The sequence below is a fragment of the Notolepis coatsorum genome (genome assembly GCF_963971535.1).
Source record: "Notolepis coatsorum genome assembly, chromosome: 19".
Taxonomy (NCBI): Eukaryota; Metazoa; Chordata; class Actinopteri; order Aulopiformes; family Paralepididae; genus Notolepis; species Notolepis coatsorum.
In genome coordinates, this window is record NC_140183.1 from 65,900,544 (window position 1) to 65,917,074 (window position 16,531).

Genomic DNA, 16,531 nt, shown 5'->3' on the forward strand with positions numbered 1-16,531 from the left:
AGAATACAGTACGGCTCAATACAAAACAACTGCTAAGAGGATGCAGACCAGAAAAAGACTTTCGTCTTGTTTACATCGGGGTCCCCCATTTTCAATTAATCAGGAACGGTAAGCTAATTTTCCAAAAATAAATGTTTAATATGCGTACAGTCTGGAGAGCGGTCTGGTGCGCCGTGGCCCGTCATATGTGTAGGAAAACATCACCTCGAGGCCAGGCGAGAAACACTCACACTTCCGTTTAGTTCAACCTGCGCGCTTCCAACGTAAAAAAGGTCAAGGTGGGGGAGGTTTCAAACAGGATACAAAATATATGAGAAACAATGACTTCTTTTTTTTCTCTTTTTTTTCTTAAGTAAAATATCTACTGTACACCAGCGTTGTTGAGTAGCTTCTGATTGTGACAAGATTGTCTATACATTCTCTTTTTAATCATAGAAATCATATATATATAGATTCAAGGCTATCGGTTTTCCATATGAAATCTGCATTTTTGTATCTAAGCGGTCGACTCAGCGATAATAGCAATAGTAGTATTATATAACATTATAACAACGATAAAACTTTCAGCTATGTTTGAGGAATACAGCACAAAACCATTGCAGTATCTTACAAAAAAAGGAAATAAAAAAGAAATGAGGCAAATTTTTAACCATCGATAGTACAATCCGTAAAGGAGAGAAGATCACAGATCTTTTGTCATGGCAGTGAAAAGAAAAATCATTCATATACGTATATCAAAAATTCACTAAATGCCCTGCATTCGGAATATTCAAAATACATATGGGAACTCTTAAAAAGGATAAATCTTGAGAAGGCTAAACAGGAGATGTATTATATTGCTTCACCGAAAGCCACGATAAATGTAAATGGGCGTGAATAATGATGGGGTTGTGATGTTCACAATGTTTGCAAACATGATACATTTGCAGCATACGGAAGTCGTAACCGAAGTTGAAGTGGATTCTTATGATTATGAACTGGAATCAACGAGAATTGAATGCATGGATCAAGTGAGAATGCATGCAAAATACTTTCTAAACTTGTTGAGTTTAATTAAATCTGAAATGGTATAGATTTCCCTTTACCTTAAACGCTATAAAACAGCTGTTCAATTCACTGTGCAATTTGAGAATAATGACCAGATGTCCTAGTTTAGACAAACTGAGAAATGCGACTTAAAAACAAAGAATATATTACTTCAGTTATCAGCAAATGATTGAATCGAGCATCACCATGTTGTCTATAACAAAATAAACTTTTCTAAACACATCCAAGAACAATGATCAACTGAAAGTCACAATATTTGTGACAAACATTTCTTATATCAGCAAAGACTGAAGTCGGTATTGTAAAAATGGCATCTTCCTTTGTATGATTTCTAAACTGATGAGATGTCATCATTTGGTTTGATCACTCAAAAACGTGAGCCCGATCTCGACAGCTCCGGTACCAAATTCCAGTCAAACTCGCCCCGGGCCCGGACCGGACCTTCTCACTGAAAACGGTCCGGTGAATTTCTACGATGTGACCGACAGAAGGGTAGTGAGGTTTATTAACCCTTTCACTACCACACTACCAAACGGTTAACCCTTTCACTGCGACAATACAGAAGGTTCACTGCCACACGACAAAGGGTTAACCCTTTCACTGCCACACCACAGAAGGTTAACCCTTTCACTACGTTAACCGTCTGCAGTGTGGTAGTGAAAGGTTAACCTTCTGTAGTGTGGTAGTGAAAGGGTTAATGAGACTGGCTGGAGCAGCTGCTTTTGATCACATAGAAGCTCTCTGTTATGCACGGCACCCATCTACAGACACCTGTAGATCTAGCCTCGTCCTCCATGTCATCACTGAATAACAGACACCTGTAGATCTAGCATCGTCCTCCATGTCATCACTGAATAACAGACACCTGTAGATCTAGCCTCGTCCTCCATGTCATCACTGAATAACAGACACCTGTAGATCTAGCCTCGTCCTCCATGTCATCACTGAATAACAGACACCTGTAGATCTAGCCTCGTCCTACATGTCATCACTGAATAACAGACACCTGTAGATCTAGCCTCGTCCTACATGTCATCACTGAATAACAGACACCTGTAGATCTAGCCTCGTCCTCCATGTCATCACTGAATAACAGACACCTGTAGATCTAGCCTCGTCCTACATGTCATCACTGAATAACAGACACCTGTAGATCTAGCCTCGTCCTCCATGTCATCACTGAACACACACCTGATGTGGAGTTTCTACTAGTCTGACATGAGCTTAAAGGGACATTTCACCAAAAAATACAATGCCGATTTATTTTGCACATAATCTCACACAGATCCCAAAACTGTTTTGCGCACATTCATTTTGTTTGATTGTTATTTAGAGTAAATTAATAGAGCCACCAGCGATGTCATCAGGGACACTGAATCTTAATTAATCTGTGTTAATTACAGCTCAATGAAATGATAAGGTAGCAGTCCCTATAAAACAAGCAATTTTTTTTCACAGAACTGCAATTAACACAACACAAGGATTCAATGTCCCTGATGACATCACTGGTGGCCATCTTCAAACTTTACCCTCAATGAATGAATAAATGAATGTATGCAAAAAGGGTTTTTGGATGTGTGTGATATTACGTGCTAAAATAAATCAGCTTTTTCTTTTGGTGTAGTGTCCCTTTAAAAGGTCATAGCAGATTGTTTTTCCACACTGATTTTTGTCGGTCATGACTTGCAAATGGAAAATAATCTCGTTGCAACTTCAGAAATGTTTGACTCAATCCAATGAAACACAAAGCAGGGGTAAGTATGCTGGGGTCATCCACTGCCCTAAGAGTCGGCCTGGGGCTAATTCAGCTTTAGTCTAGGCTTTAGCTCTAGAAATCTGCTGTACTGTTAAACCTGCAATATACTGTAAGGGCCTACCAGGGCTGGGGCATGCTAGCCCCAAGTCAGGGTTAGAATGATTCAGTGTGAAACCTTAACTGAACTATTCCAAGCCCCACCCTCTTTTCCTGACCCTCCAATCACAACTGCTGTTTTCCTGGGTCAAACGAAGATTTAGTTGACAGGTGTTGCTTTCCTCAGTCAAGCTAAGAGAGCTCGGGATAGGTCGATTGATACGTGAGTTATGAGCCCAGTTAGACTATAGGGTCAAGAATATTCTAAAACACAGCTAGCTTCAGACTCTACAGTGCTAAGAGAACTTCTGTCAGTGAGTCAGAACAGTGGACAACATCTTCCGTGAACAGCCAAAACGAGCGAGGAAGACTGTGTTCACTCCTGAAAACTTGACTACTTAAAGGTGACTAAATGAAAATATGTGATGTTTCGCCTTAGTTATGCTGCGCTTAACGATTGCTGCATCGTGAGATTCGCTCACTACCCGCCTCTGTACTGGAAGTAAGAAACCGCAACATACCAGGTTTAATGTAAAATAGTCAAGAATACTTTTTGAAAGAGAGGCGAGGTGAGTGGGGGCGAGAATGGGCTGGTGTAAAAAAAGAAAGAAAAAAAAAATTGGTTTTTGTGCAATGTAAGGCAGTGAGAAAGCAACTGATTCATGTGCGTGAGAAAACAATATGGCCGTGGTCTTCAAGAGACCCATGACGGATGAAATACAAAAGCATGAATGGGTTATGAGTTAAGGTACAGACACATGCTTATGTAAAAGGCATGTTTTTTGTTCTTCCCTTAAAGCCTTTACACCGCTGCATTGAAACGGGCAGTGCCAAACAAAACCAACCGTCACACTCACAATCACTCCTGGGTTTTTGGTCCACGTCCAGTTATATATAGATATATATATATTTGACAAAAAGAAAGACAAAAGGTTCTGCACATCTCACTGGAAAACATGTTGCTGAGGTTTGTGTTGAGCGGGGGATGGGTGGTGGGTTGTTATAAGGAGAGCACTGACCTTATATGAAAAAAAGACCACATGCACACGGGAATAGAACCAATGAGGTTATTGTCAAAAATGACGACATCATACAAGTTACATTTTTGTTACCGAGACCCTGAGCTAAAATTAAATATATAATATCGTATATAGATATATAAGAGGCTCATAATTGATTATAACCATCTCTTTGAAACACAGGACCAGAGTGCACCTCAAGCGTGACCCCCCCCCCCCCCCCCGTTGGAAGCTTAATTCCCCCGAGAGGTCAAAACGACCGTCACTGGTGCTCGAAAAAGGCCCTTTCCATCCACGGAACACATGCTCAACGTTTAAGGTATGAGCCCATGCATTTTTACTTTCACTTTCAGTTCAGAAGAAAAAGGCAGCTACTATTAAAAAGAATATGAAAGGTAACAAAGAAAAGTTGAACAAAAACACTGATTTCCACTAAAAACCGGTTCATCTTTACAGACCAGGGCTCCTTTTTGTTGCTTCCCTCTTTTTTCTTCTCCGTTTAAAAACATGCACAGTCGGTACCGTTAGGGCTGGGCGATATGGCCTCTAAATGATATCACGATATTTCTTTGCTCACGATACACAATATATATTGCAATATTTTGACATTTCCTCTAAAGCACTTAAAAATGCTTGATTTAACCCTTTGATGGATACAGTCACGCCAATATGATGATTATATAAACCTCTGTTGTCAAGCCTCGTCAATATAACCCCCCCCACCCCCCCTTATGGAACTGGTGTCGTGGATCACTCACCTGTGAGCATTTCCAGGGTTAGCTTCTAACTAGGGATGCCCCGATCACGTTTTTTGCCACCGATACCGATCACCGATCGTCGTGAGCCATATCGGCCGATACCGATCCGATACCGATTGTTTTTGATTAAAAAGAAATTAAAAATTATTTTATATAATTTTTTTTTTTTTTTTATAAAATATATATATTATATAATTAGACTTGTACTTGTATTATCTGCGAGACATCGCCACCACGCAACAAGTCAAAATGCTCGCTATCTGCAAACAGCTCCACTGTCTGTGTGTACTCTAGTAGCCTCCAGCTCCAAAAAGGATTCTCCGGCGCTGCAGCGGGACCCCATTGGTAACGTTACTGTGCTTTGGTCATTTCACATTCAGCAAGCCCTCAGCTCGAATACGCATTAAATCAATGTTATAAGACATTGATATCAAGAGCTATCTGTAGCTACTGCTAGCCGGCTAGATGACGTTAAGACAGAACTTTAGTTCAATGGGACATTTCGTTTTGAACAGTAAACTAACGTCAGCTAACGCAAGCTAACGGAGGTATGAACATGGACTACTAGACTTTCTGGATCATTTGTTGATATCAGGAGCTATCGGTAGCTAGCCGGCTAAATACCGTTAGACAATGCCTACTAAACGTGAATAGTTGACTGGGTAATTTTGTTTAAACAGTAACAATAGCTAGGTAGCTAACGTTAGCGCAGGTCGAATGCACTACAGACTCGAGCAGAGGAGCCGCCTCTCAGTCCTCTTTGTTTACAAACTCTACACGGGGGCGGGCGGGGCTAGGGAGGAGGAGCAGCGGCAGTTTGCAGGTCGTGTGTGTCTGAGACAGACAGCGAGTGACAGACAGCGGTTTCCGCGATCGGCGAATATGACTCATTATCGGAATTCACAGATTGCATATTTATACTGAGTATCGGCCGATAACGATCGGTGGCCGATCGATCGGGGCATCCCTACTTCTAACGTTAGTTAGCTTAGCTAGCGGCTAACTTAGTTACCGCCTCTCTGTCTCTGGGTGTGTGTGCGTGTATGTGCGTGTACGTGACAAAAAATTGGGCGAGTGTGTGTGTCGGTGTGAGGGAGAGAGGAAAGTGCTGCGCTAAAGTAAGTCTCATCTCAGCCGCAGCGGCTTAGAAACTGACGTGAGGTTTTGTGCAAAACATCACGATGTCCACGATATGTTTAAAAAGTGTATAGTTAATGAACTGTACCCGATATTTATTTAATATAGTCATATTGCCCACCCCTAGGTACCGTGGTGAAAAAATGCCCCCCTCCCCTCAGAAAAGCATGGTTTTGAATAAGTGCTCCTTCGCCCTTCAAGTATCCAAGCATTTGTATCTGAAACCGCCGCTTGTTGTTGGCATTTTAAACGTTCTTTTTAAACCAAGAACAGAAAAGAAAGAAAGAATAAAACTCTCAAACAGGCTACAAAATAACCTTGTAAAAACATTATGGACACAACAATAATAATAATAATAATAATAATAATAATAATAATAATAATAATAATAATAATAATAATAATAATAGGGTAAACTTCTTCATTTGTGTAGTTTGTGGATGATCATTCAGTAATAGAGTCACCTACGCCAAGCCACGCTCTCACCAGGAGAGGTGCTGCTTCCGTCTCTGCGGCGCCTCAGTTGTGTTTCTTGACGAGTCCGTCCCCTGCCCCGGCGCGGTATTTGGGGCTGAAGTCGGGACAGATGCCGTTGGCCACTTTGGCGGCGGTGCCTTTGGCGGAGGAGGAGGAGGAGGGGGGGCTGGGCTTGGCCTGGGGGCCGTGGTGGGGGCAGCTGTGGAAGCCTGCATTGTCCGTGTACAGATACTCCTCCGCAAAGTCCGGGTGCTGCTCCACGAAGCCCCTGAACTTATCTGGCAACGGCCACAGGGGGGCACCAGAGACAAAGGGAAGCGTTAGCAGGGAGGGGTTACGTAACACACACAAGACAGATTGGACATTTTCGGTACTTCCCATAGATTCACTTGTCATAGCCCACCAGAAATAGATTTCCAATACTGAACTGAATAACACTTGTAGCACTTGTTGTGTTACACCCACACAGTCCTTTCCCACACTTGACTTTGTGTCTCTTACCCATCCCCCCCCCCCCCACTAGTAACAAAATAACAACAGGAAATGCTGCAATGAAAACAGCATGCAATTTTTTTTTTGTATTTGTAATGACATTGTTTTTTGTAATGACACAGGCTTGACTTATCAATTGCAAAACACCAAATCTATTGAAATGTTTTTAACCCTTTCACTGCCACACGACAGAAGGTTAACCCTTTACTACCACACAACCGATGGTCACCGGTTAAGGGTTAACATTCTTTGAATTGTCGCAGTGAAACCAAAGGGTTAACCGTTTGGTAGTGCGGCAGTGAAAGGGGTAAGAGCACTCAACAGTGCAATTAATTATAATTGCACTGTTGACATTTCAATAGTTATTGTATTTCTTCACACGTCCCTCTGAGATAGACGGATGGATACGAGCCGGGGCATTTCCGGTGCAGACAGGGGTTCGGTGCCTTGCTCAAGAACACAACGGCAGGGATGGACACATGGCGTCTGTTGGGGTTACATGGCTGTGTCTCTCATCACCGGGGGCCCCACTGTGGTACATATGGGTACAATCCACGTTCTAATGTGCTGCTCTTACGATTCTGCACTTTTATAATGGCGTTTCTTACCGAAGGTGATCTTCCCCGAGTCCTCCACGTCGACGGCGGTGAAGAGGCGCGATGCGGTGAGGTGAGCCACTCCCAACGCTGTCTTCAGGATCACCGCCAGCTCCGTCTCCGTGATGGCCCCATCCTCCTCCGCCTCGAACATCTGGAGGGACAGAAGAACCGAGTCAAGTCGTTCAAGTCATTTATTTATGAAGCACGTTTTAAAAACTCAAGAGCCAACCAAAGTGCTGTACAGTCAAAAGCATAAAAAATTCGAATACAAAAAGGCACAGCAGGACAAGAGAAGAGCAGAGAAGAAGTGGGGACAGAATAGGTTGGAGAGTGATAGGCAACCTTCGGAACGAAGAAGCCACCTGATGATGATGAGGACAAGACCGTACAATCAGAAAATAAGACAACAGTAAGCCAACACACGGATAGAGTAGCACAAAGTACAATATAGCACATGGGACAATAGCGGAACACTAGACATGGGGTTATTTACTAAAGTACAATGAAGCAACCTACAGGATACTGGAGCACAAAGTGGTCCATTACCAACGTGGATATTGAGGGATATTGTGCTTTTGGTATTTGGGGCAGAAACGTGTAGTGCTGCTGCCGTCTTGAGACAAAACCTTCTCGAAAAATAGAAGGGCTGGGAAAATAGTATTTAGGCCAGATCTGAACCAAATACTTTAATTTGTTTAATCTATCCTAATTATATTTTGAATGGGTGTCAAATGCCCTAGGGTAAGAAGACTTGTCCAGCACATACAAAGGGTGAGGGATGGAGGGGGGAGAGAGACTTCAAACATACCAGATTACCATATGTACATTATGCGAGGATAGGAATCATAATGGGTACTTTATGGGTACTTTCTTGAGTCATCACATACTTATCATTATGATTCTACAATCATAAGAAGCATAGTCAGAAAACCCCCAAAATGCTTGCATTCAAGTCTACTGAAACAATCGCACCACATACAACAGGAGAGATTGTTGACCTTCATAATGTACAATTTCAATGTCGCTTTGAGCAAACCGAAAGACGAGGCGTAGTCTATGTGACATTTCTGAAGTGGAAATGTCACCATCGTTCCAAGCAGGCATGGAGAATACTCCCTACCGCCCTGTTAGCTGCAGAATACTCTCTACCGCCCTGCCGGCTGGAGAATACTCCCTACCACCCTGCCGGCTGGAGAATACTCCCTACCACCCTGTTAGCTGCAGAATACTCTCTACCGCCCTGTTAGCTGCAGAATACTCTCTACCACCATGTTAGCTGGAGAATACTCCCTACCACCCTGTTAGCTGGAGAATACTCTCTACCGCCCTGTTATCTGGAGAATACTCCCTACCACCCTGTTAGCTGGAGAATACTCTCTACCACCCTGTTAGCTGGAGAATACTCTCTACCGCCCTGTTAGCTGGAGAATACTCTCTACCGCCCTGTTATCTGGAGAATACTCTTTACCACCCTGTTAGCTGGAGAATACTCTCTACCGCCCTGTTAGCTGGAGAATACTCTTTACCACCCTGTTAGCTGGAGAATACTCTTTACCACCCTGTTAGCTGGAGAATACTCCCTACCACCCTGTTAGCTGGAGAATACTCTACCGCCCTGTTATCTGGAGAATACTCTCTACCGCCCTGTTATCTGGAGAATACTCTCTACCACCCTGTTATCTGGAGAATACTCCCTACCACCCTGTTAGCTGGAGAATACTCCCTACCATCCTGTTAGCTGGAGAATACTCTCTACCACCCTGTTAGCTGGAGAATACTCCCTACCACCCTGTTAGCTGGAGAATACTCTCTACCACCCTGTTAGCTGGAGAATACTCTCTACCACCCTGTTAGCTGGAGAATACTCTCTACCACCCTGTTAGCTGGAGAATACTCTTTACCGCCCTGTTAGCTGGAGAATACTCTCTACCGCCCTGTTAGCTGGAGAATACTCTTTACCACCCTGTTAGCTGGAGAATACTCTCTACCACCCTGTTAGCTGGAGAATACTCTTTACCACCCTGTTAGCTGGAGAATACTCCCTACCGCCCTGCCGGCTGGATATGGACTCCCTGTTTTCACAGCATTTCGCCTCGAGGCGGGGAGGTTGTTTATAAACCTAACTAGGGATGCTCGATATTGGCTTTTTTACCGATACCGATATTCCGATATTGTCCAACTCTTAATTTCCGATGCCGATATCAACCGATACCGATATATGCAGGGTTTCCCCCCCCCAAAAAACTGAATAATTTCAGGTAACTAATAATTTCACTGGATATATATATAACAAATATTGTTATTTTTTTTTATTTTTTTTTACCGATACCGATATTTTCCGATATCACATTTTACTGCCGATATCGGCCGATAATATCGGTCGGCCGATAATATCGAACATCCCTAAACCTAACCCTTATCTTAACCGTAACCTTCCTGGAGACCGCACACCTAAACCCAAACCTGTCAACTACAGATTAAGAAAACAAAATACTCCTGGGGGGGAACAGTGTTAAAACAGAGAGTCCCCGGCTCGATCAGCGGAACGAAATGCTCCGTTCCGCCCTGCGGCCTCGGCGAGCAGCGAGACCCTGGAACAGAACATAGAATACCTTGAAGGCCAATCTCATGGTGTCCAGAGTCTCTGCGGGTCTGCACACGACAGATAAGGCGATCACGTATTCTCTGAGATCCATGGAGTTGTCTTCATGCTGGGGGAGAAAACATAAAAGAGAAACACTTTTAATGCTGGTCATGTTGCTTTATTAGCCCTTCACTGGTGAAAATTAGGTGGCTGAGAAAGAAGTGTTCATTAACAGTTAATAGAACCTTTTAACTAATTAATATGCGGTTAATGAATTGCTTTGTGTGGAAACAGTGAAACGCTGAATAAGACAAGTGTGTATAATACTACATTTAAAAGTCACAGCTAGTGAGCGATGTGCGAGTGTGATCCTTGGGGGAAGTCTTTGTGCTTTGAGGGAAAAACAAGCGAAAAGAGGGTGTGAGGACTCTTGGAAAGCCTGGCATCCAGGTCAGTCTCCACCAGGGCTGTACGCTAAGCTTTTTCACTAGGGGCACAGGTGCCCCTAAATGAAAAATGTAGGAGTACAGAATCTTTTTTAGGGGCAAAAATGTTACCATTATAGTGCAAACAAATATGTTCCTCCTGCCTCATTACTGTGGTCCTTTTATTTAACATTTAAGTGCTTTTGTTTTCAGGTTTGTATCTTTTATAATGAACCAACTGAAGTATTACCACAGCTGCAAACATTTCTTCTTTCATTGATACCAGTGTATTAACAGTGTTAGGGATGGGTATCGTTAGGATTTTATCGATACTACTACTCTTATTGATACTGCTTAACGGTTCTATACTTTATCGATACTGTCGATATCGGTTATTTTTTATTATTTTGCAAGAATTTTTTTTATTAACAGAATCGACATTGCTTTATTATTCTTTTATATAACTATATTACTGCACATGGCTACTTTTTGATCAATTAATACAAGCAGTCAGATAAATTAACTATTTTGGGACGTTCTATTTTATTTAGAAAGTTCTTAAATCAGAATGTCCCACCCAATACTCAGCTGTTAAAAACGGTTCAATACTCCATTTTATTAGTAGAGATTCTTTTAGAACAATAGCCTGATGCTGTATTTTCCATGAGTTGAGTGGACACATGACCAGAGCTGTGTGTGTGTGTGTGTGTGTGTGTGTGTGTGTGAGAGCACACGCTTTGCGTAGTGGGCGTGTCAACAGTGTCAGCTGAACTCGCACCAAACAAGGCAGGGAAATAGTCAGACAGACATCCCAGAATTATTTCATAATACAAAGTTTCTGAATGGATATTTGGATTAAACCAAGTTGTATGCAGTGATGAACGGGCTTTCCCCGCGGAACACAAGTTACTTAACGTTACACGGGTCGCGCTATCTAACGATAGCCTTTTCTCCATTCTGCTCTGCTCCGCTCTGCTTCAGCACAGACATTACCTCTCAAGTACCCGTATGCATGTGTGAGTGTGAGCGTTTGAGTGTGTAACTAAAACAGCCCCGCTCCTGATCGGGCAGACGGAGAGAGACCGAGGGAGGAGAGATATAGAAAACGGCCAACAAGATTTGCGACGTTTAAATTCCTCGGAAAAAAAGGAGTAAAATGCGAATGAGAGGGTTGAAATCAGTACTCGCAAAGGTGCGCGCAAATATTTTTCTCTACTCGCACAGGCAAAATTCCCGTGCAATATGCAATGTCCTCTGTACTGTACAGCCCTGTCCACCTAGTATATTTATGAACCAGGTCCCAGTCTCCACCTAGTATCTTTATGAACCAGTAGGAGCCGCAGTTTACAACGACCAGGACGCCTGTATCAGTTACGCAACCGTTCCTATTTCCGGGGTAGGCCTGATTGGCCCCGACAGGCATGTGACCCGCCGCGGCCATGCCCCGCGGCAGCCCCAGGACGCGGCAACGAGGCTGCTGTGGTTCACCGCCGCTTTCCGCCTTCAACGCCGCAGAGTTACCATACGCTATACAATATACTATGCAATGTACTAATATACAATACGGCTCACTTTTCCCACTTCAATGACAGAGCCGCTGTTTAATAATATTGTCGCGGCGGAGCTCCGTCGCGGCAGCATTATGTAGCAGTAATCCCCCCTTTTTTACCATCGACAACTAGCTCAATTGGTAACGCTGCTTGGCTGTGGATCCTATGGTCCGTTTGTGACAAGTTCGATTCCCTTAATTATTTTTATTTTATTTTTTATAACGTGCATTGCACTATAGCGTATTGTATATTGTATGGTACAGTAACGGTCTCTGGAGCACAACAGTAAGAAGCATTTGCACTGCACCGCGTACACCTTACTGTAAATTGTACCTCATCCCATTTCTGCTTTGCACTATAGCATATTGTATATTGGTACATTGCATTGTATATTGTATGGTACAGTAACGGTCTCTGGAGCGCGCCAGCATTTGCACTGCAACGCATACACCTTACTGTAAATTGTACCTCATCCCATTTTTGCTTTGCACTATAGCGTATTGTATATTGTATGGTAACTCAGTTACTTCTATTCTGCATCGAACGCTGTACATATGTCTCTATACTATTTTATTTCATACAACAATGTATGCCTTTCAAATGTTAAATGATAAATGATTGCATGATACACACTGAAATAATCCTGCACTCGCCATAGGACCATAGGATCCACAGCCAAGCAGCGTTACCAATTGAGCTAGTTGTCGATGTTAAAAAAGGGGGGATTACTGCTACATAATGCTGCCGCGACGGAGCTCCGCCGCGACAATATTATTAAACAGCGGCTCTGTCATTGAAGTGGGAAAAGTGAGCCGTATTGTATATTAGTACATTGCATAGTATATTGTATAGCGTATGGTAACTCTGCGGCGTTGAAGGCGGAAAGCGGCGGTGAACCACAGCAGCCTCGTTGCCGCGTCCTGGGGCTGCCGCGGGCCGTGGCCGCGGCGGGTCACGTGCCTGTCGGGGCCAATCAGGCCTACCCCGGAAATAGGAACGGTTGCGGAACTGATACAGGCGACCAGGACCAGTGTTGCGTTCCTCATATCTACACTGGTTGCACGCACGCTAATGACGCCACGTGCACGTGCGCTCCCGCGCATGCGCATAAATGTTCCCTTGCATAAGGACAGACCAGGGACAGACCAGGGACAGACAAGGTACCACTGACAGCCGGATTCGATCCCAGAGTCTCTGTGGTGGTAGGAGAGTGCATTCTCCACTGCGCTACCCAGCCGCACAATTTCTATTATTTTAACTTAAATATTTTATTATCGTTTTTATAATTTTATTTGTTAATGTATTATTTTACTGTTATTAAATTTTCTCTTCTTTTTACTGTCTAATTTTGCCATTATTATTTAATAAAAAAAATGTATTATCCTTTTGTTTCGTTTTTTGTGTAAAGCACTTTGAGCTGCAATCTATATGAATGGTGCTATATAAATAAAGTTATTATTATTATTATTATTAAAGAAAGAAAATCTGGGAAGAGGAAGTGAATGAACCACATTTTCTTGCGTTTCTTCTGTAAGATGTGATTTCGCTGCACTTTAGACCAGCAGTGTGCGTGTATCTCATGCACCCAAAGCGTGGCGAGTGAAGAGGAAGCTGGGACCCTCGGCCCTCACCTCGTCGAAGAGGGCAAACATGTCTTGCAGCATGTCCGACGCGGGCACGTCCAGGTAGTGAGCCAGCTCCTCCACGTCCAGCGTCTCTCCCTCCAGCTTCCTGGCTCGGTTCCCCAACTCCTGCAGGACCTTCTCCGTGTTCTTGGGCTTCAGGCTGGGATGAGAAATGTACGAAGAAGCAAAGAAACAAACAAAAAACATAAAAGAAATGTAGGAAGCGGGAAGGGCTTTGAGACATCGTTTGGACGTTGTGACGCCAAAACACTCCACTCTCCACTCCTCCAGCCTATTGACATATCTCAAGCAACAGTTCTGATTGGAGGATCAAGGAAAGAGGGCAGGGCTTGAGATAGGTCCACTCAGTGGCAGGGGACAAGTAAGGATGCGACACATAGTAAGCAGTGATGCAGTGGCTATACTGCTGAGGAGGTGCCCAAACTTAAACTGTGACCAAAACATCCCCCACAACATACAAACCAGTAGTAATTAGGCTGATAAGTGAGTACTCTCTCTATAGGAAGAGGTGGGTATACCCAGGCCAGTGTGTGTCTCTGTATAGTATACGCTTGACTACACTACTGAAAAAGACAGCCTTATTAGGAGAACGTTGTATACTACGAGATTCTTGATATAGTGAGACACTTAACCCGTAATTGTTCCCGATGAGCAGGCTGGCCCCTTGTATGGTTGCCTCTTTTTATTTTTTATTTAGATAGTTTATCTGGGATAGCATCCATATGATGTGCCATTATTCCCAGTGAGCCAATTTGTATCGGTACATTACACCTCCTCCCCACTTAATTGGCCTCCCTTACAATCCCAACAGAAAGGGGAAACGACTCCTAAATTGTCCCAAATAAAGGCTAAGAGACAGATCACTGGGGGGTGAGGATCACATTTAATCGAAACGGTCATGATTGCAAACGTTGCAGTCCAGCCCCCGGTGTGTGCGCGTGCCAATAATTCAACAACAACTTAATGGCGCGATGGCAGAGAGTTTAGAACCCAACTTGGCCGCGCGAGAGAGAGAGTTGATTTGCACTCAGAGTGATCTAAAAAGCCCCGTTTGGAAATACTTGTGGAATCTCGAGACAAAGCTGTATGCAAGCTGTGTCAAAATGACAGCTGGCCTTACCGTTCGCAAGCGTTTTGGGAGTTCTAGCGTCAAGGATTCAAGTAGCCTACTTTTCAGTTTTGTTTTATATAAATAGCACTTTATTGTAAATCATCCTTCAGCGTAAGACTTCTAGATATTGAATAATGAATAGAGACAGACGCGTCATGCAGGTCCCCAATGGTTTGATTACTATTTCCAGTTTCATGTCAAGGAAAAGATATAGTTGCATGTGCATCACACCTTGGTTGGAGGCGCGTTGCTGTGTATGAATGTCTGTTCTATATAATGTAAACTTTTATTCATTATCTCTCGCCAAGAGACAGCCCGTTCTCAATCTAGCAGCAATTTCTCCTCACGCATTGAGAGACAGAGAGAGAGAATACATTATTCTCTATGTATGCTGGTGTAGGTATGTTGATCTTAAAGGTAATTTAATTTGTTTAAATAAATATTACCCATCTAGTTATGACTCCCATTGTATTGGTTTGCCCTCTGAGAACCACAGCTACCGTGGCTCTATAGGGTGTAGGTAGTATAATAATAGTATAATATAATAATAGTATTATGTATACATATATTACGTATATATATCCACATCCGTCTGTACCTGCACATAATCCTTTTACATGTCTGTAGATACTATATATATATATATATCTTTTTTTTTATCCACTTTTTCTCCTTATTTTTCTCCCATCCCAATTTCGTGTATCCAATTCTCCCCTCCCCTGTCTTGAACGTTGCTCGACTATGCCCCCCACTGGTCGGCTGTAGAGAGGATAGAAGCTTTGCATCACGTGTTCCCTCCGGCACACGAGGGAGTCTCTTGCATTGGTGACGAGCGCAATCTCTGCTACACCACCCAGCCGCCCTATATATATATATATATATATCTGTACATATCCTACTCTTACTAGTTACACTGCTGGCCAGTATGACTACGACCATACTGTCTTTATACCTGTATCACTGTACATATATCTGATTAGCACTACACTCAGTAGTACTAATTTATATATTTTATACCCAATTTAAATAACCTGTACATAGTATATTACTATTGCACTTTACTGTCACAATACTGTCTTCATACCTGTATCACTGTACATATATCTGATTAGCACTACACTCAGTAGTACTAATATATATTTTTGTATCCACTTTCTTCTCCTTATTTTCTATTTTTCACCCATCCCAATTTCATATTTCCAATTCTCCCCTCCCCTGTCTTGAACGTTGCTCGACTATGTCCCCCACTGGTCGGTTGTAGGGAGGATAGAAGCCTTGCATCACATGTCCCCTCCGGTACACGAGGAGGCAGCCTGTCGCATCTTTTCACCTACCAGCGCGGACTCTCATTGGCGAGGTGTAATGCATGGGAGGCTCACACTACCCCCGCTACTTCCTGTCTCTGCTGTGCAGGCGTCCCCAACAGACCTGTAGGAGTCGCTGTCCACAACGTCCAAATCCCCACCCATCGACTTCCACCCTCTAACTCTGCCAATTGAGTTAGTATGATGGCTGGTCCAAGCCGGAGGCAATTCTGATACCCGGATTCGAGACCGGAGTGTCTTGCATTGGTGACGAGCGCAATCTCCGCTGTGCCACCCAGCCGGCAGTAGTACTAATTTATATATTTTATACTGTCGTGGAATATATTATCATGTCCTTATAGATCTGTGTTGATATATCATGTTATACAGGGTGACTTTCAGTGTGACCAGCTTGACTGGTTAATGTGTATGTCTCTTTAAGAAGACTCTAACATCTCCCCAGCCATAACAAAATTGTTGTTGCTTCCAGTGACTGAGAACCATTTTTGTTTACCTTCATCATCATATCT

The 16,531-nt window shown here is 43.2% G+C and overlaps 1 protein-coding gene across 1 annotated transcript in view; it reads right to left on the reverse strand.

Moving 5' to 3' along the window:
- Positions 1-6,332: 6,332 nt before the first annotated feature.
- The window catches only part of LOC311245750 (lysophosphatidylcholine acyltransferase 1), a gene marked incomplete at both ends in the record, with an annotated part of 164,662 nt that continues 154,463 nt past the window's right edge, over positions 6,333-16,531 (reverse strand). The window contains 4 exons of the mRNA XM_084335722.1: positions 6,333-6,568; positions 7,391-7,532; positions 9,994-10,092; positions 13,572-13,725. Of these exons, the coding sequence (XP_084191848.1) occupies positions 6,333-6,568; positions 7,391-7,532; positions 9,994-10,092; positions 13,572-13,725 (631 nt within the window). The remainder of the gene's footprint in view (positions 6,569-7,390; positions 7,533-9,993; positions 10,093-13,571; positions 13,726-16,531) is intronic.